Source organism: Idiotropiscis lumnitzeri, chromosome 9 (genome assembly GCF_059441095.1).
Source record: "Idiotropiscis lumnitzeri isolate Australia: NSW breed Sydney's pygmy pipehorse chromosome 9, RoL_Ilum_1.0, whole genome shotgun sequence".
Lineage (NCBI taxonomy): Eukaryota > Metazoa > Chordata > Actinopteri > Syngnathiformes > Syngnathidae > Idiotropiscis > Idiotropiscis lumnitzeri.
In genome coordinates, this window is record NC_142399.1 from 10,655,038 (window position 1) to 10,679,465 (window position 24,428).

Below are 24,428 nucleotides of genomic sequence, written 5' to 3' on the forward strand. Positions count from 1 at the left end.
AGACCGCAAAAGACCATGTTTTCATTCAAGTACACCAATTGTGGGTAATTGCCCTTCAGATAGCGTGAGCCGTGTCCGTGCCCCGTTCCAGGCTGGAAAATAAACGCGGGTTTGGACTGCGCGATGCTATTGTTGAGCGAAAATGAATGGAGCGCGTGTGTGCGATACCTTGAAGCGGATGAAAAATGGAAGCGGTTAGTTTGACCACTTCCTGCCTTGGCCCAGCACGCCCATGCCAGGCTCGGCTAATGAATCACATGCTAGCTACGACGCACGCTGGACTTTTTGTGAAAGTAACACACTTGCCGGAAGAGTCGGAGGTAGAAACGGACGAAAGCTGCACAAAAAAATAAATAAAAATAAAAATCATAAAAATAATAATTCCACCCCCACACTTTGTCCCCAGGCCCGGTTTCGAGCTCTTACTCACAGTCTGCTGGACTTCCTTTGAGTCCAGTGCGGCAGAAAACCTCATCAAGATGTCGAGCATTATGCAAAGACGTTTATTCAAGCGATCCTTGTTTTGCGGCTCAAAATGAGTACGCACTTTGCCCACAATTCAGCGCGACCGCTACCATGACTCGGACACAACACTGGAATTTTATGAGTAACTTTTTTTCCCCACTATTAGTGCCACATTTGACCTACTAGTGCGCAATTAAACCTTATTAGCAAACTTTTGTGCTGGACTAGTCACACCACTAGGCCAAATTGGAAGACGTGTCATGCACTAGTAGCCTCCTGGACCCTACAAGTAGCACCAAAATGCCAACCAGTAGTTTTGCCTTATTAATAAGATTTAGTAACTACTAATTATGTCAACTCTATCCTACTAGTGTGCAAATATGTCATAAATTAGTGGGACAAAACTTGCCAACGCAAGCATTCTACTTCGTATGCCCTAATTGTTCTACGTATGCCCTAATTGTTCTACTAGTGTGCTGAATTGTCTTCCTAGCTTAATAGTCATCTACTAGCGTGCTTTTTGGCATACTAGTTGGACAACTCAATGTTACTAGTGAGGCAGAAATTGTGTACTTGCGGCGACTGTCTGCTTACTAGTGCGCTTGTGTCATTAAAGAATGTTACTAGTTAACATCTAGGACTTTGCTAGTAGTACTACTAGTGCACAGCTGTCAACTAGTGCACAGTTTTGCCTCACTAGTAACAATCTAGTCCTACTAGTGCGCAGAAATGCCATAAAATAGTGCAAGGCAGTTTTGAAAACATTACTAGGAAGACACGGTTATTCTACGAGTGCTCGACGCTTGCTTCTTTGGCACTAGTAAGGCATCTACAGCACGTTACTAGCTCAGCACTCATTGATAACTGTGTGTGCCTTTAGTACCACTCAGTGGCATTGTAAAATTCTACTAGTTAACATCTAGCACGTCACTCAAAGTACCAACAATGCACAGGTGTCAACTAGTGCATGCTTTTGCCTCATTAGTACTAGTCATTTTTCTACTCGTATGCCAAAGTTTGCATAGAAGTTTTTCAAAACATCATACAATAGTTGAAAATTCTATTTGTGTGCCCTAGATATTCTACAGTTGTGCTGAATTGTCTTACTAGTGTACAAAAGTGTGTGCTAGTAAATGAACCTTAAGCTGGTTCTTGAAGGAGTAGCCGTAGCGCAGGAAACACAGCAGTGAAATCAAACAAAGTCCCCGCAGTGACAAGTCTTGACGTCAGAGGCCTAGCGCCTCCGAAGAGTGTGAAACGATGGCACGTGGCGTGAAAAGTTCTGCGGCTCGTAGTCAATAACCACGACACGAAATCGAGCGCAGAGCTTCTGGACACAAGCTTGGAGGGAATTTGAAGTGAGCCTTGACCACTTCGGCCCTGAACCCTTTTCCACTTCTCCATCCCGACACTTGGCGGTTCTGCCAACAAGGCCAGACCTGATGTTGGAGTGCCAAATCTCAAGATAACTTATTCTTGTTCCTTTTAGTGGGCAGACATACAGTCTGCGCACAACGGCTACATCATTAGGTACCCCCGCGCGGTCCAATGAGACGTGTTAACTTGTTTTGCTACTAAACGGAATACAGCTCACCTGTAAGGACTTTGGAACTTGTTGTTGGACAGATGGTAGTGTATATATATGTGTATATATATATATATATATATATATTGCAATAACAGAACATGAGAGGATGAAGAGGTTTGTAATTCACACGTAATAACATTGTATCAGTCAGGCATGTCCTTTACGTCCTTCCCATTTCTACGGAACAGCATTTAATGTTCCGTGAGAAAATTCGATTGGTGTTTAATTGGCAGTGGAACCACTGAATTACCCAAAGGAACGTTGAAAAAGTTTCTTGTCTCGAATCTTGCATCGTTTTTTTTATAGTGATGCCGCCTCGAGGTCTGCTCACGCCGTCTTTACACCCCCGACAGTCCTCAATGTCCCACTGCCACACACACGCACACACACACATTCCAGCTGAAACAACAGCTGCACCATCGCAGTGCGAGCCAGGAGGAAACATGCCTCTGCCATGTTGATTGCTGCAGCGATACAATACGCGCACGCATACCGACGTGCACGTGCACAGTCACGTGTGTGTCGGACACATGTGCTGCCTTCCAGGCCTGGAGTTTTTTTTTTTCTTCCTTGTTTGATTTTGCTTGCACAGCAGCTGGAAACCTGTAGGAGCCAATCATCATGTCAAGGCTGCGTGATGGAACCGATCAGCGGCGCCGTTTTCTATTTGTGCATTCCGCAAAGGGGCGTCGGCAGAGAAAGGTGAAGCGTTAAAGGAATAGGTAGAGGAATTTGTGCGTTGGGAGAGTTGTCCTTTCATCAAAAATAAACGGCGTCTACCCGTTAAAACAGTGTGTGGTCTTGTCAGAAATCAGTCCCATCTGCACGCCGCCGCCAAGAACAGCAACGCCGAACAGGAAATGTCTCTCCCGCTCTCTGAACAAGGTCCTTTTTTAAAGACATCCCTGGTGAAGCTTAGCGCGGGGAGCTCGAAGACTTTGGGAAAGTAATCGGAGCCGTCGCGTCCTTTGAAATTCTTTATACGGTTTATTTGTGCCTTGCCCGCCATTCGTCTATTTTCTTTGGTCCTCTTTAAAATCGCGGGTCAACTGGCATTATCTCGGCTAATGTTGGACAAGGTGTACCCAAACGGACGCAAGCGCGGGAAAAGATATAAACAAAAGGGTCAGAGGCGAGATTTGAACCGTGAGCTTGACATCCTGAACACGTCGGCAGCCAATCGCAGGACCCAGAAAGACGTGGACGAGCAGCCGTTCACACGTTCTGGACAATTGAGAGTCTTCAGTGACCCAAATGTGCATGCTTTTGGAATGTGGGGGGGGACGTCCCTAGTGGAAAACTCTCTCAAGCAAGGGGAGAAAGTGCAAACCTAACACAGGAAGGCCGGAGTTGAGATTCGAACCCAGAACCTCACGGTTGTGAGGCAAACATGTTCTCTCCTCTATTGCGTTTTGTTGCCGCTAGTGATGGGACAATGAAGCTTCAAATTTGCTTCATGAACCAGTTGTTGTATTTCTGAGTCCTCGAGACAGCACTGTTGGTTTAAATAAAGGTTTTGAAATATACAAGTCAGTGTGCTTTCAGCCCAATGCTGAACAGAGAGTGCCATCTACAGGAGTCCAAAAATACTACAACTGGTTCATGAAGCTGATTTGAAGCTTCATTTACCCATCACTAGTTGCCGCACTTCTCATCTTTAGTCGTACATCTAGCATCTTTACCAATATTTAAATCCAGTTTCATTAAATTGGATTTTTGATTGCAAGTGTAATTTGTGTGATTGTTTTTGCACACTTATTATTTTTCGAATTCCAACCCATTTGTCCCACTGTATTTTTGTCAAATATACATGTTTGATACCATTTTTTATACCAGTACGAGTATTTATTATTGAGTACTTGCCACTACAGTACTATCAAATCAAATATCAAATAATCTTTTTTTCTTCTTTCTGTTTCACCGACGTCTCAACCATTGCAGTTTAGCTCTAAACACTGACAAAATGAACTTACTCTATATCAGATTGTATCGGTTGTTGGTATCGGCGGCCTTCACGAGAACCCGATACATTGAAATAAGAATTGGTAATTGTACATCCCGAGCAAATAAATTAGTCTGATTTTAAAAAAACAAAAAACAAAAAAAAAACATCAAACACTTGCTACTAACAGATTCCAGCATGCATCATATTGGGCTGTTTACAAATGTATTCAGGTTGTCTTATAAATTACCAAGGGAGTTAATTTCTTTTGGTATTAAATGTCACACTTCAGGGCACACTCCATCTGTCATTGTTACAGAGGGTTGGCGAAAAGAAAGATGTGCACGAGCGGGGAGAATGCGGCTACATTCCAATTTTGAGCGCATGGCCGGTGGCTTCATTTAATGATGAAAAGCTTTATTTAGCTACAGAGGTATTTATTTAGAATCCTGCTTGACATGCAACAGACAACAGCAATGTTGCAAATTAGTGGCTTGGGCCTCAGGCCAGTGTTTTTTTTTTTTTTTTTTCCAGACCCAAATGTTCGGCACCGATGCTTTTACTGCAACACTTGTGGCTGCCAGGAGATTTTGTAGCACTGCATTAACGGAGAAATGTTTATTTTTGACACATCACCCTCATTTATTTTATTTTGGAATCAGTCGGACAATGATTTCAAATACAATGGCTCATCAAAAAGGAATTCTGCTTTGTAATAATTCCACAATATATTTCAGGAAACGTGGTTGTTTTTACTGTTAGATGCTGTTTGTTTGTTAGCAGGGGAAAAAAAGAAATTCTTCCGGATTCTTTTTTTCATTCCACATTATCACGCCAAAACTAAGTTCTGTGTTGCATTTACTCCAGTCTGGCAGTATGTAACATCAGCCTCGTCTTTCACAAGAGATGCTGATTACGTTCAGTTTTTATTTTTGTTGCTATTAGATGACAACAGTTGTAATGTTCACAGATGTGCAGCTTGATCCAATCGCTTCAAAACGGAAATAATGCCACATGCTAGTGGTGAGTTGGTCGATCCAGATATCGATAATTTTGATATTAGTGTAGTGTAATAAGTGTAGTGTCACGTTCCCTTCCTCGTTGCTGCTTTTGGGAAAATTGGTTTCCTATCCTAAATGTTTTGTATTTGTTCTAAAGTGATTGTCTTGAACAACTTGTTCTGTTTAAGCAGAAATAAAATGCAGAAAGGTTCAATGAAGGAATCAATTTTCTTGAATTATTCTATCGTACTTCCTGAACGATACCAGGGGGAATATCGTTTTACGCTTATGGCTTTATACACCTTATTTAATTTGATTTAAAAAAAAAAAAAAGCTAGCCATTGACGTGCGTGCTTGTGTGTGTGTGAGTATCTGAGTGGAATTTTACATTTACCAATAAAATTGGTCGTAATTCTGTCCTGGCTTTTAATGGTTTAAAAATAATAAGACAAGCATCACAAAAACAGAAAAAGCTCATGAAAATGAATTGAGAAATGGCAATTTGTGATGATTTAACTTAATTATTGTAAATCGGTATCCATTGCAGCAATACTGGCCCTTGTTTACTCTGTATCGGATCGATACCCAAAAAGTCAGCACCGCACACCGCCACCACATGCTTTATATTTAAAAATAAAAATAAAAAGTATTAATCAAATTGTGAATCTTCTGTTCAGCATTTCAAAGCAAAAGAGAAAGTTTGTTGTGAATTAATTTTGCCGATGCCTTTTGAAGGACATGTTGTTCCCTGTCCGATCGAATGCGACTGACTGCAGGATGTGTGTGAAATGAAAGAGGCCACACGGCACTTGCAGCCAACCATCATGTGCGCTCAGCATGAGCAAAGTGGCGCTCATGCGCTGCGTGTCACACTCGGGAAGGACAAGTTGTCAGGATGTGTTTGACGCGATGCTTAGCAGACTTGGCTACTCCCTTAAGAGCGTGTGATGGAATTGAAGCACTTCCCCTTTTTTAATTTCTCGCATTGCTAGCGTCACGGGTAGCGATGCAGCTATCCAATATTTAGGTATTCAGATATCTTCCTGAAAATACTATCAAATAATCAAGTATTTGGATACAAATAAAAAAATGACACTTTTTCTGCTTTTTGCTTGGTTCTAAATACAGAAAATTAATAAATATTTTATACTTGAATTTAAACCGCCTTAGTGAGATTTTAGTCAAATCGTCCAATTTTTCTTCCCCATTTTTTATTGACTCAGTCAGCAAACAATACAACACGTTTGATTGACACTTGTGTAAGCCTGTTTTTTTTTTCCTCAAAAGTGATCAGTCAGAGCAACTACTGTGTCATTTACGTCCACTTTCTTTGAAAAGTAATCCAACAGTGTTCGCTTTTGAGCGGTGCTAGCGCGGCCGCCGCTAAAGGCTGGTAACAGTCATGCAATAAGTCATTTTGAGTGCTCTGAATTAGCCATTGAACGTTATTTCAGGACATCGTTGTGTTGTTGACATCGGTATCAACAGTTTGAAAGCATATCTAAACATTGCTGTTCATCTGTTATTTGGTAAGGTACGGTTTATTTGGAAGTTGGCCTGCTTACCGCGTTGGCGGTGTGTTACTTTCATGCTTAGCATGAACAATTGTTGCTGCGGTTAGCTTGACTACTTCTTCCTGATGGTTTACTCATAGTTAAGTGGTTACTCGAGGTAGAAAATAATTTCTCAAGCATTTTTTGGGGAACCGAGGTATCCAAATTCCTTGAGGATTCGTTTCAGCCCTTGTGATGGCTCTCCTGTTTTTAATGGGTGAAAACCAGTGGATGAATCCGTTTAATTCTTATTCCTCAAACTCACGAATAATCACAATGCCACGTTTATGCTAGTGGCGGCATGTAGAACAGGTTTGACTCTTGTTCCACTTTCAGGGAAAAAGCTGTGAATTATTGTCATTACTGTAGCACTATTGCTAATCTTGACAGACTGCACTCTTAAATTACAACACACCGCTCATTTCTTATTGCTGCCGACCACTGACGAATATTAAGTAGTTGCTCCGGTGTCAGACATGGGAGCACTTTAGAGAAATTCTTGCCTTTTTCACCCTATGTATGAAAACAAAGATGGCGAATGTATCAGGTTTTTTTTTTTCAACGTTAAAGTCTGCAATTTCTCTCCCCTTTCTGATAAGTTGTGCTGAGCAACTCTCGAGAGGTTTGTCTGGATTTGTAGCCAGAAAGCCAAGCAAGGTGAGCTTTCCTGTGGTTGAAAGGAGGAGCGGGAGGTTGGAAGTTTGCTTTCTTAAAGTCGGTGCATGTGCTCCTGGTTACGACGACTGGACTTGTCAAGGGGCTCTTGCGTAAATTGGCTTTGGCGTTTTTCACATGTAGACAAGCCAAAGTTTTGGGGGCTTTTCTTTCCTTTACTCTACATGCCTACAGCCTACATGTTTGAAATGGATTTGGTCAACGGCCCGTTGACGTTTGCATCTTCAATAGCTAGCTCCGTTCATGTGTTGCAACTGGTATGTGTTTAAGTAGCAATCGCTTGGAGGTTTAGAATTCCCTTAACGTCTATGCTAATTTCCATTAGCTCCTCTATGGCTTTTTGTTTTAATAAATATTAGCAATTTGGTAGTGGATTTCCTTTGCTGAAAACATGAGTTGGTTCAACATTTTAGTGTTTAAAGGAGAAGTCAACCCTCACTAAATTAAGCAATAATGTGCATTCACGAGTCCAAACATCGTATTCTGCTTAATATTACGTTTATGGAAAATGAGTTGAGCAGCAAAATGCACCCATCTCAGGGGGCAGCCATTTTGTTTCTTGTTGTCGACTGAAAATGACAGTTGCTCAGGGATCAGGTAACAACCAATCACGGCTCACTTTTTCCTCACTCGTTTTCTGAAGCTTGGCCACGATTGGTCATTAGCTGAGCACTCTGATGTTATTTGACAAAATGGACGCCCCCCTGAGCTCTACATAAACGGATGGATTTTACTGCTTCGCTCATTTTCCACAAACACAAAATTTATCAGAATTCTGTGTTTCAATTAGTGAGGTTTATCTGTCATCTAACCAGTTAACGTATTTTTCTTCTGTTTTGTTACCTGTGTTTTATCGGCAAAACTCCGGCTGATTAGTTTTTATTTTGAAAATGCCTAATATCATCCGATGGGACCTATTGAGGTGCATAATTTACTTTAAAAAAATGGCAAAACATTCAAGCTCCTAGGATTTTTTTTTTGTTAGTTTTTATATTAATTTTTTTTAATCCACAGCAATATTTGATAATAATAATAATAATAATATTCCCTTTATTAGTCCCACAATGGGGAAATTCGAGATTCGAACCCAGGCCTACTGGGGAGACTGGGTCCTGAACGCGGCGCCTTAGACCACTCAGCCATCCTGACTGAAATCTATTACTCAATTTGACCCTGATGAACGCTATATAATGTTTGTTCATGTTAATTGTGTTGCAGATTATGGATGAAACGCAAACACAGATAGCCTGGCCTTCCAAGCTAAAGATCGGAGCAAAGTCGAAAAAAGGTAAGAATGTCTCTTCCTTCGCGTCACGTGTTGTATGGCGCTTAAGTGGATGTCAGATTTGTATTCTTTTTTTATTCTAAATCTCCATCCAGTAAATAAACAGCATAATTATCAAACAAATTTTTAGTTTTGTTCCTATATTTGTACACCAGTATTGCGCTGTCCGAGAGTTTTTAATTGAATGATAATGTTCAATACTCTGTTCAATATCATACCGAGACTTGCATCTCTGACTATTGTTCTTTGAAGACAGCTAACCTGCAACTCTAGTAAGGACAAGGGTTATTGAAAAAAAATAAAAAATAACTGGCTGGATGGATCCGGACGGGTGGTCGTCACGGCTAACAATACCCCCTGTGTTCATTCGTCATTTGTTCCAGTGCTCTGTTACTTATAAAACATGATTGCACTCATTTGACGCTCGTCCAGTGGGCGTGCCGGTCGGCGAGCTTCGTCACAGAGTTGTAGCCACACCCACTTTGTTGTCCACAGGAGAATTGCCAACGCGAGACCACGGGCCAGATGTGCCATCCAACCGCATTATGTAACTTCCTCACTCGCTCGCAATTGGAGATCTTTGACAAAATGACATAAGAAGTCCTCTCACATCGTCATCACCTGGCACGCAGGTTCTGTGTGCTAAATTGACAACGTTTTAATCATCTGTTGAAGCGTCGAGTGTTTTCCCGAGTGACGTCGTCATTTTTTTTTTCGCCTCTCTCTCCCCAAAAAAATGTTGGACATAGTCTTAGGGTTATGAGCACATGTGTTCTTGGAAGAAGACATGTGAGAAACTGAGTGACCGCACGTTTTTAACAAGCTGGTCTCAAGGGCAGAATAAAAGAGCCGTGATGCATCATCCGGTGGTTGAAAAAGACCATCAGTAAAAGGAGAACAAACGTTAAATATCAGCACTGTCCAATGAAAACAAATATTCTTCAAAAAATACAAATAAATCATGACACAAAAGGCTGTCATGTGATTTTGCACTAGGATTGTAATTTTACCCATTAGTGTCTTGTGTTCAGCAGACCTGTGTAAACTTTTGTGGCAGAAAGCAAGCTTTTTTTTTTTTAATGAACTAAAATTAAATAAAATAAAATAAAAAAAATAAAAAAAACGAGGTTACAAGCCGCGCGTCCCCCGTTTATATTCTCTTTCAGCTCGTAGCGATTGGTGACAAGATGACGTCACATGTTGGCGCAAAGCTTGCAATGCCGTAAAAGCACTGCATTGGTTGTTGACATGGAAATTTCGTAGCCTGCAGGGCCACAGTGGAACCTCGTAAGGTGGAGTCACCTGGAAGTCCACAAAAACATCCATGTAAAGTTACACAAATTAACTGAAATTTACACGCTTCATTTCACAATATTAAGCTGTTACTCGTTTATTCTTTGCAGTACACATTTTATTGTTGGCGGTAGTTCGATTGTAATCATTCAGATTTGCACATTCGTCTTTGATATTGTTTTTTGTCTATTTTACTTTCATGCTCTGATTAAATAAAATAATACTCCCACAGGGGCGCAGTAATTCTTGATTCTTGGACTATCAAAAAAAAAAAAAAAAAGTTACAAAAGTCTGCTACCCAAAGTTCCAAGCAATGACTGACTAAGCTAAGACTCACTGACGTGACGTGCATGGCTTTGTGTTATTTTTGCTCTTCCCATTCAAAAGCCGGCAAGACATTTTTCCCGTAACCGGTGTCGTCTTTCACGCCGAGTCTGGAAACAGTTTCCAAGTCGGCAGGCGAGCGGCAGATGTTTGTCACCTTTCCCCGAGCGAGGGTTGCGCTCCATCAAAATGTGAGCTGGCCTGTTTGGTTTATTACCTACGGGCCGAGCGTCTCTGCCACCTGCACGGCCACGATAAGGCCAGACGTTCACCTCATCATGTGCGTGCGACCCTCCAGTGATTTAATGCCCCAAGGAAGCAAATAACGCACATGAAGTCTGCTCTCTGCATGTGGTGCAAAAGTCCATTCCTGATAGGGCTGAATGACCTTCAAAAGAAATTTAATTGAGATTTTTTTTTTCACTCAATATTGATTTAACATGCCTTTTTTTCCAGTGTGTTCCAAAAATTGTTTTGCCATTTAAAATATAAATGCAATCCAAATTTAAAAAAAAAAAAAAAGCTAATGACGGTATTGCAATGACTTTGCAAGTGTGCAAGAAGATGAGATCTGCTGATGCATTTTTGCACTTTATTGAATGGGACAAACTATTAACGGAGAATGCTCGCAAAGAGATGCTGTAGGCCACAACTCATGCCCAGACACTCATTCTGCGTTCCACCTCCTTTTTTATTTTTTTGTGCCTCAATTCCAAATCTGCTTTCCATTTTAAGGAATTGCATTTCCTTAAAAGTGCACATGGCACACGCTTGTTTGAATTTGTCATTTTAGCAAATTCGAACGAAAAGGACTACATTTAAGTTTAGCATCAAACCTAATTAGTTTTGACACATTTTTGTAATCATTTGAGTGAGAATTCGCATGCTGTAAAAAAAAAAAATCCAGAACACCCTCTATCTGCACATTATTAAGTATCTGAATAACTGTTCATAAAAGGCAACAGTTTTGAGGGCACTTTACATACGAGCTGTTTCCAGTAGTGAGCTTCAGGTCAAAAGGTTCCTTCTTTGTGCGACTGAAAGCTCTCACCTTCTGCAGTCTCAACGTCTGCTCTTATTTTTGTTTGTTTTTGTAGCTTTTGCGTGTGCCAAATTAAGCTGTTAGGTGCACATTTTTTACTCCAACCTCCACCCCCCTTCAAAAAAAAAAAAAGCCTACGCCACACTTTGCTTCGAAAATGCGGGGGTGTTCTACATCACAACTGCTGGCCAGCTAATGTTTGCCAGATGTGATCTGCGGGTTAGAGTGGGGACACTGGAGGAGCGCCCTCTAACGCTCAAATCGGGTATTACAGGAGGTTATTCCAAGCTTTGTAATGCAGGAATGTGGAAGGCTTTTCTGCTTTTTTTTTTTTTTTTTTTTTTTGGTCATGTTGTTTTCTGGTTCTCTGTTGTTTCCATACACTTCGGAATTCCGTCGTCATCACAAATTGTTCTTCCCCGCCCCAAACGCAAAAAGTGTAAACACGCGCTAGAGAGGTCTATCGAATGTGGGGCGACGTTGAAACAATAAATGTGATTCAGTGAGCCTTCTCTGAAGGCCTGACTGTAAATCTTAGATACTACAAGTGCTATGTGTGTGTATATATAAGGGAGGGGGGGGCGGGTTTCCTGGAAAGGGATCTTAGAAGACTTCCTCCAATGCGTGTAGTGCACTATTGTGTGTGTGTGTGTGTGTGTGTGTGTGTATGTGTGTGTGTTTAATTCCACACGGGTCCCTAAAAAATGAGATGCCATTGCTTTGTATGCTGAGCAGAAAGTGGTCTGTAGAAGCAAAAATTTAATAAGTACAACTTAAAGGCTCCTCGGTTTACGATGGTACGGAAATGCAAGGCTTCGGGGTTGCGCAATAAACTAGTTTGCATAAAGGTGCAAGAATATGTGGTCACGCTGCCATACTTAGTATGCAACATACATTCCTTTTTTTCCCCATGCAAACATTAGTTGAACTAAAATCATGAGCATTAACTTTCACACTAATAATAGAAATAAAAAATATTTTTTACAGATAATGAATGCTCTCTTTCGGAGGGGAAAAAGTCCCTCCTCTCAAAAAATGCGTACAGAAACATTATTCTTTCTAAATATTTTAAATTTCACATCAAATTGTGTGACTCCCCTAGTGCTCGCTCTCTCTTGGTTTTACTCATGTCTAGTTGAACAGGTGACCCAAGGTGACCTCAGCAAAATATAGACCTCGGGTCAAAAAGTTTCCAGCATGTTGATAAGTCACATCTTTGGCAACATTCAAGGCAAAAAAATACTCACCTGAATGGCCGGAATCTAAATTGCGACCAAATTAATATGTATGATATTGTAAGTTTGTTGTTGGCAATATGGTTAATGTTTTGCAGCTCCTTCTGACCTGGCCACCAGGGGGCAGTATAACACAATTATGCAGACTAATGAAGAAGCGCTTTACTCAACACTTGTGACTCAATATTCAGCAGTAATAGTAATCATATTTTGGTGAGGATACAGTAGATAAAGCAGTCAAGAAATATCTCCTCGTTAAAGCGTTGTAAAACTGTTTGCTAGCCTGTCTATTTACATTGTGCGTTAGCATTAAGCTAGCGGATTTACATTATGTGATTGTTTTTAATACACGTGCAATTCTCTTTGTTGAAAATGATTTTTTAGTTTGACAATGAACTTCAACTGGGAATGACAGTTGACATGCTGAATGCAGTTTTTTTTTTAAAGATTTTTCTCCTAAACCGCTGTTAATTGTAATGTGAGCTGAGTTGAAGTTCAGTGCCAGCATACGGCGTATCTCAAGTTTTTGCTCACGAGTCAAAGCACAAAACGAACGATAGCTGGCCAGAGTCCTTGTTGATTCCGCTTCTTCTTGAATTAAAAAAAAAAAAAAGCCAATGTAAAAGCAAACCAGATGGGCAGAAAATAAACATCCATTCCTGTGTATCTTGCAGTGGTAGAAAGTAGCACGATAAGCGTCACGTGATTTTTTATTTTTTTTTGTGTGTTGTCTATTGAGGCTAAAATGCGACGCGCGAAGCAATAATCTTCAACTCAGCCGGTCTCCGAATGACAGACTGATCGACTGAGTATAATTCTCTCCCATCGTCACCCCCACTTTCGCACACGCCGCCGCGGTCACTGGCAGACTCAAAATGCGAGCGTGCTCTTATCAAAAGCTGCAATTACCGTGGCTGGGCTTCTCGGCCCCGCTGTAATTTGCCGACAGTGGCAGACTGCTGTGACGCGCTCGGCCCCGAGAGGCCATGTTGTGTTTACATTGTCACCTTTTGTCCTGACCCGCCCTCGCTCTCTCCGTGCTCTGCAGATCCACACATCAAGGTGTGCGGCAAGAGGGAACACGTGAGGGACGCCAAAGAGAGAATTATGTCAGTCCTCGATACAAAGGTAAATTTTGTGTAAATTATGCTGCAGATTTTTTTTTTTTGTCCAATCAGATTTCAGCCTCTTTGTGTTGCCATGTCAATCTAATCTGCTCATATGCCCACTGTTTTTTTTCCTTTTGTTTTTGTTATTTTGTTGTTTTTTTTTCATTGGAAAAAAATGTTTCACGTGAAATTACTAGTCCTGGCTTTTTTTCAGTTTTCTGTCTTTTCTCTGATTGGTTGGACACAGCAAAATGTGTTCAACTGGGAAAACAAGTACATAATACATTTAATAATCAGCATGACTGGTATATATATATGTGTTATGTTTTTTCTGCTTTGGATTTATGTGACCAGTGGTAAATCTCCACTGAAAAAGGGCCCACCACTGCCTCAGGGTGCAATTTCCCACATCAGGACAATCAGAGAGTACTGGTCTTCTGCTTTTTGTGGGAAGGCTTCATCGCCGTGGCAACAGCACAATTGCATCACCTTGACAACTGTGCGGTGGCACCCCCTGGGGGCAGCCAATCATCCGTGCACTTTGATCGAACAAATAGGACCACGCGTTCATTTGCGCTCAGTGGTCACTTCATTAGGTACACTTGTCCCATCTACTGTGTTGACGTCGAATATGAGCGCTTTATGAATGGAGTATAGCCATCAATGGAAACGCCACTCAGTGGAATCCAGACTGAACTATGAAGGAGCATTTTGGACGCACTAACGTGATAAAATCAAGAGGAACATTCAAAGCCAAGTTTGATATCGCAAAATAAATGTGTAATTGTCTAGTTCTTTTTTCTTTTTTTTTACAAAAAAAGTTAATAGCATCGTTATTTAATGTCAATTGTGCAACAAAATATGTTAATGTTGTCATATGTTTATTATATTATTTCCATTCCATTCGAAAAGACACTCACTCTTTTTCAGTCGGAATTAGAATTTTCCTGTAAAATTCGAAAAATGATTAATATTTTGTATTCATGTTTTGTTTATTTGGGAAAACATCTGCCACATTCTCGGAAATTACAACTTTATTCTTTTTCAGACTACCGAAAGTAACTAATCACGAGGAAGTGGCAAATTGCGACCACAAAAATATCATACTCAGAAATGCGTAATCAACAACTAATCGATTATCAAATGAATGAATAAGCATTTTTTATAATCAAGTGGTCGTATTAAACCTTAGTTCAATTTAAACTGGTATATCATATAAAATACAAAACTGGATTTTCCACCCTTCTGCTTTAAATATTGTCCGATGTAAGAAGCCACGTTGTCTTTGTGTTCAATCAAAATAAAACACAAACATTTGCGTTTACTTTGGAAAAATAAATATTGCTCTTGCTCTTTTTTTTGGACATGTTATGGACCAGGCCAGTAATTGAATCTTAATTTATTCCTGTGCATTTTCTGCACTGCCAGTAAAAAAGCTAATTTATCACTCTTTGTTGGAATTTATTTAGTCTCTGAAAAATTGACCTATAAAACAGAAAAGCATCAAATATTCTATTTTTAGACACAAAAATAAAACATTAATTTCGTTCTAAAGAAAGCGTGCTAGCTTCATGCTAGCATAAAATGTGAAACGCCATCGGCAAGTTAACCGTAAGTATCAAAGATGTTACGGTCATTATGAACCAATTTCATGCCATTTGGTCATTTTCTTGAGATTGCCGTTATTAACGAAGTCAATAAGTGTTGCTGGTCTCTCTCCAGAGTAACAGGGTAACGCTGAAAATGGACGTGTCGCACACGGAGCACTCGCACGTGATCGGCAAGGGCGGCAACAACATCAAGCGGGTGATGGAGGAGACGGGCTGCCACATCCATTTCCCCGACTCCAACAGGAACAACCAGGCAGAGAAAAGCAACCAGGTCCGTATGTCGGCGCCCGTGACAGATGGCCCACACGTCCACTGCAATAAATATTTACTTTTTTGATCATCTACACCACAACATTGCTGCGTGATTATGTTTGGACTTGAAAGGCATCATGAAACTGCCAGACGGGCGCTTTGTTTTTTCTTCCCCTCCCCACATAATTATGTGCTTTGGTTCTTGGTCATTGACCCAAATTCAGTTACACTATGTGGTTCGGAAGACTATTTATTTATTTATTTTTATTCCCAAAAGCATGCATCTTCTCAATGATGATGCCCCAAGGTTAGTTAATGGTTTCACTCAGAACCAAGAATTATGCAAATGACAGCCACCACATTGTGAGTTTGGCGTAACGACGAGCAGGAGAGCCAGACGGCTGCCGAAAGTCGATAACTGTGCAGATTAGCCGCCAGCTGTAACGACCCCCGCTGATTGCAACATTCTGCTTTTTAATAAATTTATACTGGTGATTGTTGCAATTACCTTGTTGGTTTGGACAAAATTGTGACCATGAAACAAGGATTATATTTTTCTACGCTTGAGACATCGAAGAAATAACCGCATGGCAGATGGTTTGTTTCACCAGTCAAGTGGGAATGAGGCGATCGAAAGTGTTTGGAGGAAGACAGAAATTGAATGGCCTACGCACAAAAGTATGTGCCAGGACATCCGGTTGCATGCGTGTTTTTTTTTTTTTGCTTTCTTGCCTGCTCTGCCATGATGTAACTGTGGCACCTCCAAAACGAACACCGGTCGACATCTCATTTTTTCAGCTTTCAGCAAATGCTCCCATAGGAAATAATGGAAGCAATCATGTGACTATCAAAAAAAAAAAAAACACTATTATCCTTGACAATAGTGATAGACCAAGCATGAAAATGAGCGTTCCAAAAAATAAAACGCAGTGCTAATGCTTTTTTATTATTTTTTTTTAAACCCAATTTGCATGATTGCTGGAGTGCATTCAACGCTCTTCCACTCGCACTCTCGCTAGGCAGGCAATCGGCAAGGGGCTTTTTTTTTTTCGTACACCCGAGACCCCATTAAGCTGCCTCCTTCCCTTCTTTTAAAAGTCTACCGATGCGTAATAAGAGGCCCCGCAGCCAGATAGCGTATTGAAGTGCATATACCTACGTGCGCGCGTACGTAAGTGCAGCTGTGTCGCTCCTCAAGTCCGCTCGGTGATGTACAGTGCCGAGCAGGAAGTCGAGAAGCGCTTCAAACGCAATCTGTGAGTTTATTTACGAACAAGGGATTTGCCGCTTGTACGAGTGTAACGCGCAAGTGGAGGCCTTTTCCAATTGCAATCACAGCTTCTAAAAATAGAATGACGTACAAGGGAGTAGCAATTACATATGCGGCATCACGTCAGTTTCATTTCTTTTCAAAAGCGCTGAACATTAAAATGAAGTCTGACTATATGCGATGATGGAAGCTTCTATTGCTCTTGGCCTCGTTTCCAATGTGTTGCTTTTTATTATTATCCACAGGTGTCGATCGCGGGGCAGCCAGGAGGCGTGGAGGCGGCTCGAGTTAAAATCCGGGTAAGTCGGCGCGAGTCTTCATGTGTCACAAAGGGATACTCGTACCACAAACGTTTTGAGGAACACTTCCTGTGCTCGCTACACTTATTAGTTCTGGAAACACTTCCAGACATTTGATTTTCAAACGTCCATATACGTTTTCTTTAAATTCACTCGGCGTCAGAGCGTTCTGAGCTCATGTTTGGACCTAAGTGCTCGTTTTTGGTTTCACGCGTTCCAATTTGTTACTTGCACAGCTCAAGACCCCTTTACTCAATTGCTTGCTATTCGGACTCAGCTCCTTTTTTTTGTTTTAAAAGGAGTCAGATCACGTTTTTTTTTTCCCCACACACAATTTAAAACAGTTCCCAGGTGTCGTAATAACAATGTGTGACATGCTTTTGTCAAAATGCAGCAAATACTCAATAATTTCAGTGCCATTCAAGCCCCAAGTTTGGCTTTTGTTGCCATGGTGACGGAGGCCCCAGAGTGTCGGGTATTTAGCAAGTGGCTTAGTATAAACCCAGTCGGGTCTGAGCTCAGCAGACTTGGGTCAATTAGCGGTGCCCAGCGTTCAAAGCAAACATGGTGAATCGGCATTAAGGTGTTGTGCTGCACGCAAATACAGCAAGCTGCCTCCAGAAGTTAAAGAAGTTCGCCTCAAGTGTAAATGCTTTTAAATCCCGGTTAAAAATTATTGAAGTCCTTTAAAGCATTTCTGTAATCAGTTCCTCCAAAAACAAATTCATTCAGTATCTTCTTTTACTTGTTACTGACTTACTGTTTCGATACCTTGCTCATTACAGTACGCGGCGCACCAAAACTAACAAATCTCGCGTGTGAGCGCGCGAGAGATTTGAAGTGCTCGGTATTTGCGTACCGTCTTCTGAAACACATCGGGCTTTATCTGGCCGTACCGCGAGCTTAACGGCTGTTTGCACAAGCAACAAAAAGTGCCACCGGCGTCCTTAAAACTGCTCATCCAAGGAACGGCGAGTCAGCGGAAGAGAGGCGAGGGAGGAGCAGAGGCACGTTTTCTTTAGTGCAATTTGGCCAGGAATTGATTCTGCCTTTCACTCGTTATGTGTGCAGCCAATTATTTTCCAGGAAATAGTTATTCAGCCTCCGTTGAAGCCTTGAAATAACATTTTTAAGACACTTGAAAGCACCCTTAGACCCAAACGTAGGATCCGAAGCCAAACATTGGGTCCTGGTCAGTTTTTATTGGGTCGCGAACAATTTTGTAATTGCCAGTCAACGTGATGTTTTGTGTGATCTCTTCTGTCTCTTGTGATTAATTTGCATGTTTGTGCAGATGTTATGGCAGTACTTTGTGCAAGTTTCCACTTTGGGTCCTGAACTGAAAGAGTTTAGGAAATCTGGTTAACATTTCTTGTTTCTTTAATGGAGGTGAAACTACTATGCAAAATTGCCAGCCAACTCAACACAGAAGAGCAGAGATTAAAATCCAGAACCACAGAATTGTGTGGCAAACCATGAGTACATTGTGCTCCCCATCTTCCAAAATTTTATTGAGTCGTAATGCACCCTACTTACATGTTTACCTCTGTGCCTGTCACTCTTTGAGATTCTAAGAAATGAAAAGTACAAATTAAATGTCTATGCTGATTTTCAGCTGTAATGACTCCTGCGCATCCTTTTCTATTGAATACTAGTTTCTTAATGCCCCTGTAAAGTGAATTTGATTCTACGGTAATTACATTAGAAAAGGTCGAAAATTGTGACTAATTGCATAAGTGTGGCCATTTGAGAGCGCCTCGTTGGACACACGTGAGTGACTGTAATCACGCAGAGAGAGACAAAATAGAAATGAAGGATGAAGGATTTTTTTGTTTTTTTGATGTCCAACATGACAGCAAGCGCGTGCACTGCGTTTTCGGCCGGCGTGGCTGCTTAAGATCGCCTCATTGTGTCGTCGAAAACATTCCAGCCACCGTAGGCCTGAAGGAGATTCTGTCCAATATTTTCGCAAACCAAACATGCAGTATATTTTTCCGTCTGTATTAGCTAGACGTCATAGCATCCATGTTTATTTGATTAACAACTGACCGTTGAGTGGGGCATATGCTCATACACACAATATTTGAGAGCAGAGAGAAAGGCTTGATTTTTCATTCAGAAATTCAAAGTTGCTTTTGGGCAGACACACGTTGAACTGTCTGGACTCATGTGTTCCCATCTTTTTTTTTTTTTCACCTTTATCAAGTAGGTTGTCGAGGTGGTGAATTGTCAAGGGGGGTTTCCAGAAGCTTTGCGTACTAAACCTGAACGGACAGGTGATGAAAGCTGGCCTTACCGCCGCAATATTTACATTTTCCATCACCTCTCATCCCTAACTGAGGTTTTGCAGTCATGCTTTCAACTTGTAACAGTACTCCAGGTACTCGTTTGAGAGTAAAGCTGAGGTCAGCTCCGACGGCCTTTTCTTCATTGGTTGCACGAGTCCGGCTGTCCTTTCCTCTGTTCTGACCTAAATTTCTCGATCCCTCAGAGAGCAAGTGTGGAAGCGTGATAGAAAAACTAAGGCCTAGCGCATATGGGATTGATCAGTGGAGGCATTTGTTTGGTCAGAGCAATTCATGCTGCTTGCCCTTCAACTGGAAGCCAAACCCATCGTGGCGCTCTGCCTAACAGCCAGTGTTTGGATAACCGTGCGTGTGCGTCCGTAGCCAGCCAGCCTTTCTGTGTGTTTAACTGCATGCATAGGTTAACATGGAGTGAGGTCGTACCGTCCGTCTGTGTTTTTTGTTGGACCGCTGCCGCTGGGGTTACAATCAGTGATTAGAAAGTCTTGTAGGAGAACAAACAGGCCAGTTTCGTCCACGTTTGACAAGAACTTTGGTCACATAGTTGGAAGCATTGGAGCATTAATGCAGTAGCGGACATTCATTCATTTTGTTGGATCACAGTGGATTGATGGCTTAAAGCTAATATTTGGTAGCAACCAAACTAGAATTAAATCCCACTAGTTGAATACATTTGGGGTGTAACAAAAAAAAATTTCAATCAGAAACTATTTAACTCTAACATGAACTCTGTGTGAATGGTATCGGACGCCAAGTATCGTGTACATACAAACTCCAATACATCTGCATATTTTTCACAATTTAAAACAGTTTTCTCTTGTGTAAATTGGTCAAATAAGAAATTAATGACTGCACATTTGTCGTCTTACTTTGCTTGAAACCCCTCGACTTTACAAGTAGAGCTCGGGTGTTGCGACTAGACGAGCAGCCGCTTACAGTTGTTGAAGTAAAAAATCCAGATGAAGACAAAAACTAACGAGCGTCTGTCTGTACTTATTGCAGGAGCTGCTCCCACTCGTGCTGTCTTTCGAGCTCCCCGCCATCATGCAGGCGGACCCGAGCTCGCCGAGCGTGCAGGCCATCTCGCAGACGTACAACCTGGCCGTGTCCTTCAAACCGCCGACGCGGCTATACAGGGCCACCGGCGTGGTGCGCGGCTCCCAAAACAATGCCAACGCGGTCAGGGTGAGGAGAGACTGTGCCATTGGATGCTGGCTGGGATGCACTTTTGAAACATTTCAAGAAATTCACGGTTTCTTTTTAGACAATATTGTATTTTTTTTTCAAGAAAAAAAAGTTAACATTTTTACAGAACATGGCGCTTTTTGTGAAACGAAACATGAAGCAGAACAGTGAATTTGATGCTCATATTCTTTGATTTTATGACAATGATACCATCTGAAAAGTGATTTTCTTATTAAGATCGACCTAAAACAAAATTTAGGAATAGCAAAATAGTCATGAATTTAGCGATATACAAGCACCATGAGTGACGCCAAATCGCCAGACTGTTATCACATATTGTGACAAATGTATACAAACACATTATCTGTTCGAGTGTATGTGTCAAATTGTCGAACTCTGAGCCATTGCGAAGGGTGACATTTTTCATATTGTCAGGACAATAGCTTATCGCCAATCTAAAATAGTACATCAATGCCCCCTACTGGTGGTTTTGAATCATTACCACTCTTTTTAAGCTTGGAATTCACAGTAGAGCAGAATTATTCTCGTTCACCCTTGCCAGTGAAAAAATTTAAAATACCTGAAGACTTTAGATTCTTAAAAAAAAAACAAAAAAACGTGAAAACACGTCTTTGGTTGAGAGTGGCACATTAATTCATTTCAGTTTTAACTTGAGTTTTTACTGTCACAAAATTAATCAAACTCAAAATGCTTGTCCCTGTACCCCAAGCTGCACCTGGCAGACCCAAGGGCTCCACAAAATACACTTTGAGAACCAGTGGCCAAAGTGGTCTTGTCATTTCCCATCTGCAGCCATATTGGCTTGTCTACGGCCGTTTCCACGGCGACGCGCAATGTAAAGGAAGCTCTAGCCTGAGCCCACCAACACTGTCAGCATCGCTGCCTCTTTCCCGCACAAACCGCCTCATTACTTGCCAACTCCCCGCAGCCAAGAGAGTGCTGAGAGATGTTTGGGGGGGGTGAACTCCGCTGCGGGGGTGGTGCTACTCGTAAACTTTTTAGCTTAGCCCACTCGTGCTGCAGCGAGAGAAACGTCTCTCTTTCTCTCACTCGCTCTTATGTGCATGCTTATAAACAAACACACTTCTTCAACTGGCAAGTGAGCCGGGCATGCCGAGGAGTTTTCCCGTCTCTCTTGCCAATAAATCATGCCCACCAACTACACCGAGCCTCGTCAAGCTTGTGTTGCTTTGTCAGCGAATACATTTCCAAACCTCTGTATATATATATACTTGTTCATCTGCACTCGCACTCCTGCATGAGCTTAAACCAAGTATGTATGTTTAATAAATGCTTTACAAAAGTTTGCGGGTAGGTCAGAGAGGGTGAGGAGGCCATACGAAGCCGACATGATGAGTGGAATGTGTGAGCGCTATTATGCGGTGCCGCGAGACCCGGCGAATACCTTGGAGGGTTGCCAAAGCCGCCGCGGCGAGCAGGGATGGGTTGCCCGTTCGCACGACGGGAAAGAAGTGCTTTTCAAGGCCAAGTGATAGTTTGCGTAGCAGGGAGACAACCCCGGGTTGGTCTGCTCAACTCGTTGACCGACGCATGTCACATTTTCCGAAGACGTTTGAAAACGCGTATTTGCTCAAGGATATGGACTGTTTTATAATGTGGTGTGTGGGTGCGGAGCTAAATGAAAGTTTTCTCAATGTGCTTTTATTGTTCATTTTCTAGCCAGAAGAAATCATTTTAGTGTTGAGATAATATTTATATATGTGATAAACTGTGAGGAAAAAACTTTCATTTTGTGTTCTGTTCAGCTGAAATGTTGCTTAAGTAATTTGGGGATATTTTTTTTTTTCACTTTTGTTGCTAGTTAGATTGGCTATTCCGCGGGTTTCAGCAAAGCTCCCAAAGCCCAATGAGGAAGAAGGCCTTTAGAGCATTTGAAATTCAATAATCTTCTGCAAAAAAACTTGGCTGATCTGTAATATTTTTGTTTTCCTTCGTCTTCTTCTAAATAACCACTCTGACAATAAAAAAAAAAAGCATCTCTTGCCATCTAGTGGTCTACAATGGAATTACACTCAAAATAAACAGGGTACAGAACCAAATCAAGATACAAACTGCACAAAAATCCGCAAAATCATGGTCAGCGTATTCCCTGCGATAAACGGGTTTCTTCCTTATTCTTGCTTTAAGGATAACAATCCAGTTTTTCTTTTTCTTTTTCTTTCTCAGCGTGGCACAGCCCTGCTGCTGGAGCACTTGGCAGGCAGCCTGGTGAGCACCATCTCCGTCAGCACCCACCTGGACATCGCCCCCCAGCATCACCTCTTCATGAAAGGCCGCAACGGCAGCAACATCAAGCACATCACCCAGCGGACGGGCGCCCAGATCCACTTCCCCGATCCCAACAGCCCCCAGAAAAAGTCCACCGTCTACATCCAGGGCACCATCGAGTCGGTGTGCCTCGCCCGACAGTACCTCATGGTGCGTGTTTTGCGCCGTATCGTGGGAATGACTTCAAACCTCTTGCATTTGTTTTTGTGGTCGCACGTTGGCACGGGAGAATCTATTCCGACCATCCCCAGTCTGTGTGGTAGCTATTATGAATGTCACAGTCGGACTAGCATCAGCTTGGTATGCGAGGGATGCGCGGGCTGTGGGACGTCAACCACCGTGACCTTTTGAGGTTTGGGAAGAACCTTGGACGGCTTTGCTTTGGCTGCGGCTAAAATGTGCATGTGCAGTTCAGCAGCAACTATTAAGCTGCCACATAGCTCCTCGTTGGACACATTATCTTGACTGCCGCTAATGATGATGGTTTGCTCGGATTTCACACTGCAATTTCATTTGAGACAATTTGGTTTGGATTCGGAAGTGCTTCTTGGTTCATTTTTTTTTTTTTTTCCCTTGAACCTGCGGCAACTCTGTTTTGGTCTATCATCACAAGTTCGTCCATCCATCCATTTTCCAAACTGCTTATCCAAGTCATTTTTGTTAACTGCCAGAGGGATGTGCCGAGAGGCCACGTTTCAGTTCAATCATTTTTGGAGTTTAGTCATAAAATGATCTCTCATTTTTGTTAGTGAATCTACTTATAATTATAATGAATGAACAAATGACTTAGCAACTATGTATATTCTTTAAATGTACACTGCCATTCAAACATTTGGGATCATTTGGACATGTTTGATAGATATACTGTAGATTTAAAAATTAAATAAAAAGTAAAATAAAAGAAAGTTTCGGAATTACTACAGAATTTATCTGATGGTGCTGAAGACCCCTCAGCATAACATTGGACGGAAATTCGACAGTTTCCCTTTCTTTGTTCCTATAGCCTCCCAACAGTTGACAAATACCAGAGCGGTTGTGGTGACTGAACATGGCTTTCTCATGCTTTGGAAACTGGAGAAGCAGCAAGAAAAACAGCTTCATGAGTATGGCGAAGGAGGGCAGGGGAGGCCGAGGGAACCAAAATCAAAAAGCCCAGAAGAAAGACAGAAAGGCCCAAAATAAAACGTCAAGTGGACGTCCGGGATGGGGAGTCGTGCCTGTAAGAGCTTGCTTTGTCATTTGGCCCCTCGCAGGCAGACTGTTGATTACAGCTCCGATGTGAAGCCCGTCAGCAGCGGCGCTACTCTGTTGCTAATTACACCTACTCACAATAGGAGCGCCGGCCGTGCAGCGCTCGGCCCCGAAAATATAGATGTCTGTGGTCTTGTGGCGGTGATAATGTGAAGCATATTACACTTGGCGGAATTTCCCCAAACTCAAGATGCAAAAAGTCCATCGGGGAGTCTGAGTATTTACTGGATTGGTTTTACCTCCAAGTCTTTAAGTGATAATAGTCTCAAGGATTTATGTTCCCGGGTGCTGATTTTATAGGAAGATATATTGGTAGATGTAATATGAACAACAAACTTCCCACTTTGCTCTACTAACTTCTATCTACCGCAACCCTTTTCTTCAGAAACTTACTACTTGCCTCTTCTTTCCTTTTTTCTAATGTTTTGCCCTC

At 41.8% G+C, this 24,428-nt stretch overlaps 1 protein-coding gene across 2 annotated transcripts in view; it reads left to right on the top strand.

The window, feature by feature from the left end:
• bicc1 (BicC family RNA binding protein 1) overlaps positions 1 to 24,428 on the top strand; it is a 54,210-nt gene that overhangs the window by 16,191 nt on the left and 13,591 nt on the right. For both annotated transcript variants that reach the window (XM_088305084.1, XM_088305086.1), the window contains exons 3-8: positions 8,443 to 8,512; positions 13,452 to 13,531; positions 15,235 to 15,393; positions 16,890 to 16,943; positions 20,252 to 20,434; positions 22,643 to 22,894. In XM_088305084.1, the coding sequence (XP_088161210.1) occupies positions 8,443 to 8,512; positions 13,452 to 13,531; positions 15,235 to 15,393; positions 16,890 to 16,943; positions 20,252 to 20,434; positions 22,643 to 22,894 (798 nt within the window). The remainder of the gene's footprint in view (positions 1 to 8,442; positions 8,513 to 13,451; positions 13,532 to 15,234; positions 15,394 to 16,889; positions 16,944 to 20,251; positions 20,435 to 22,642; positions 22,895 to 24,428) is intronic.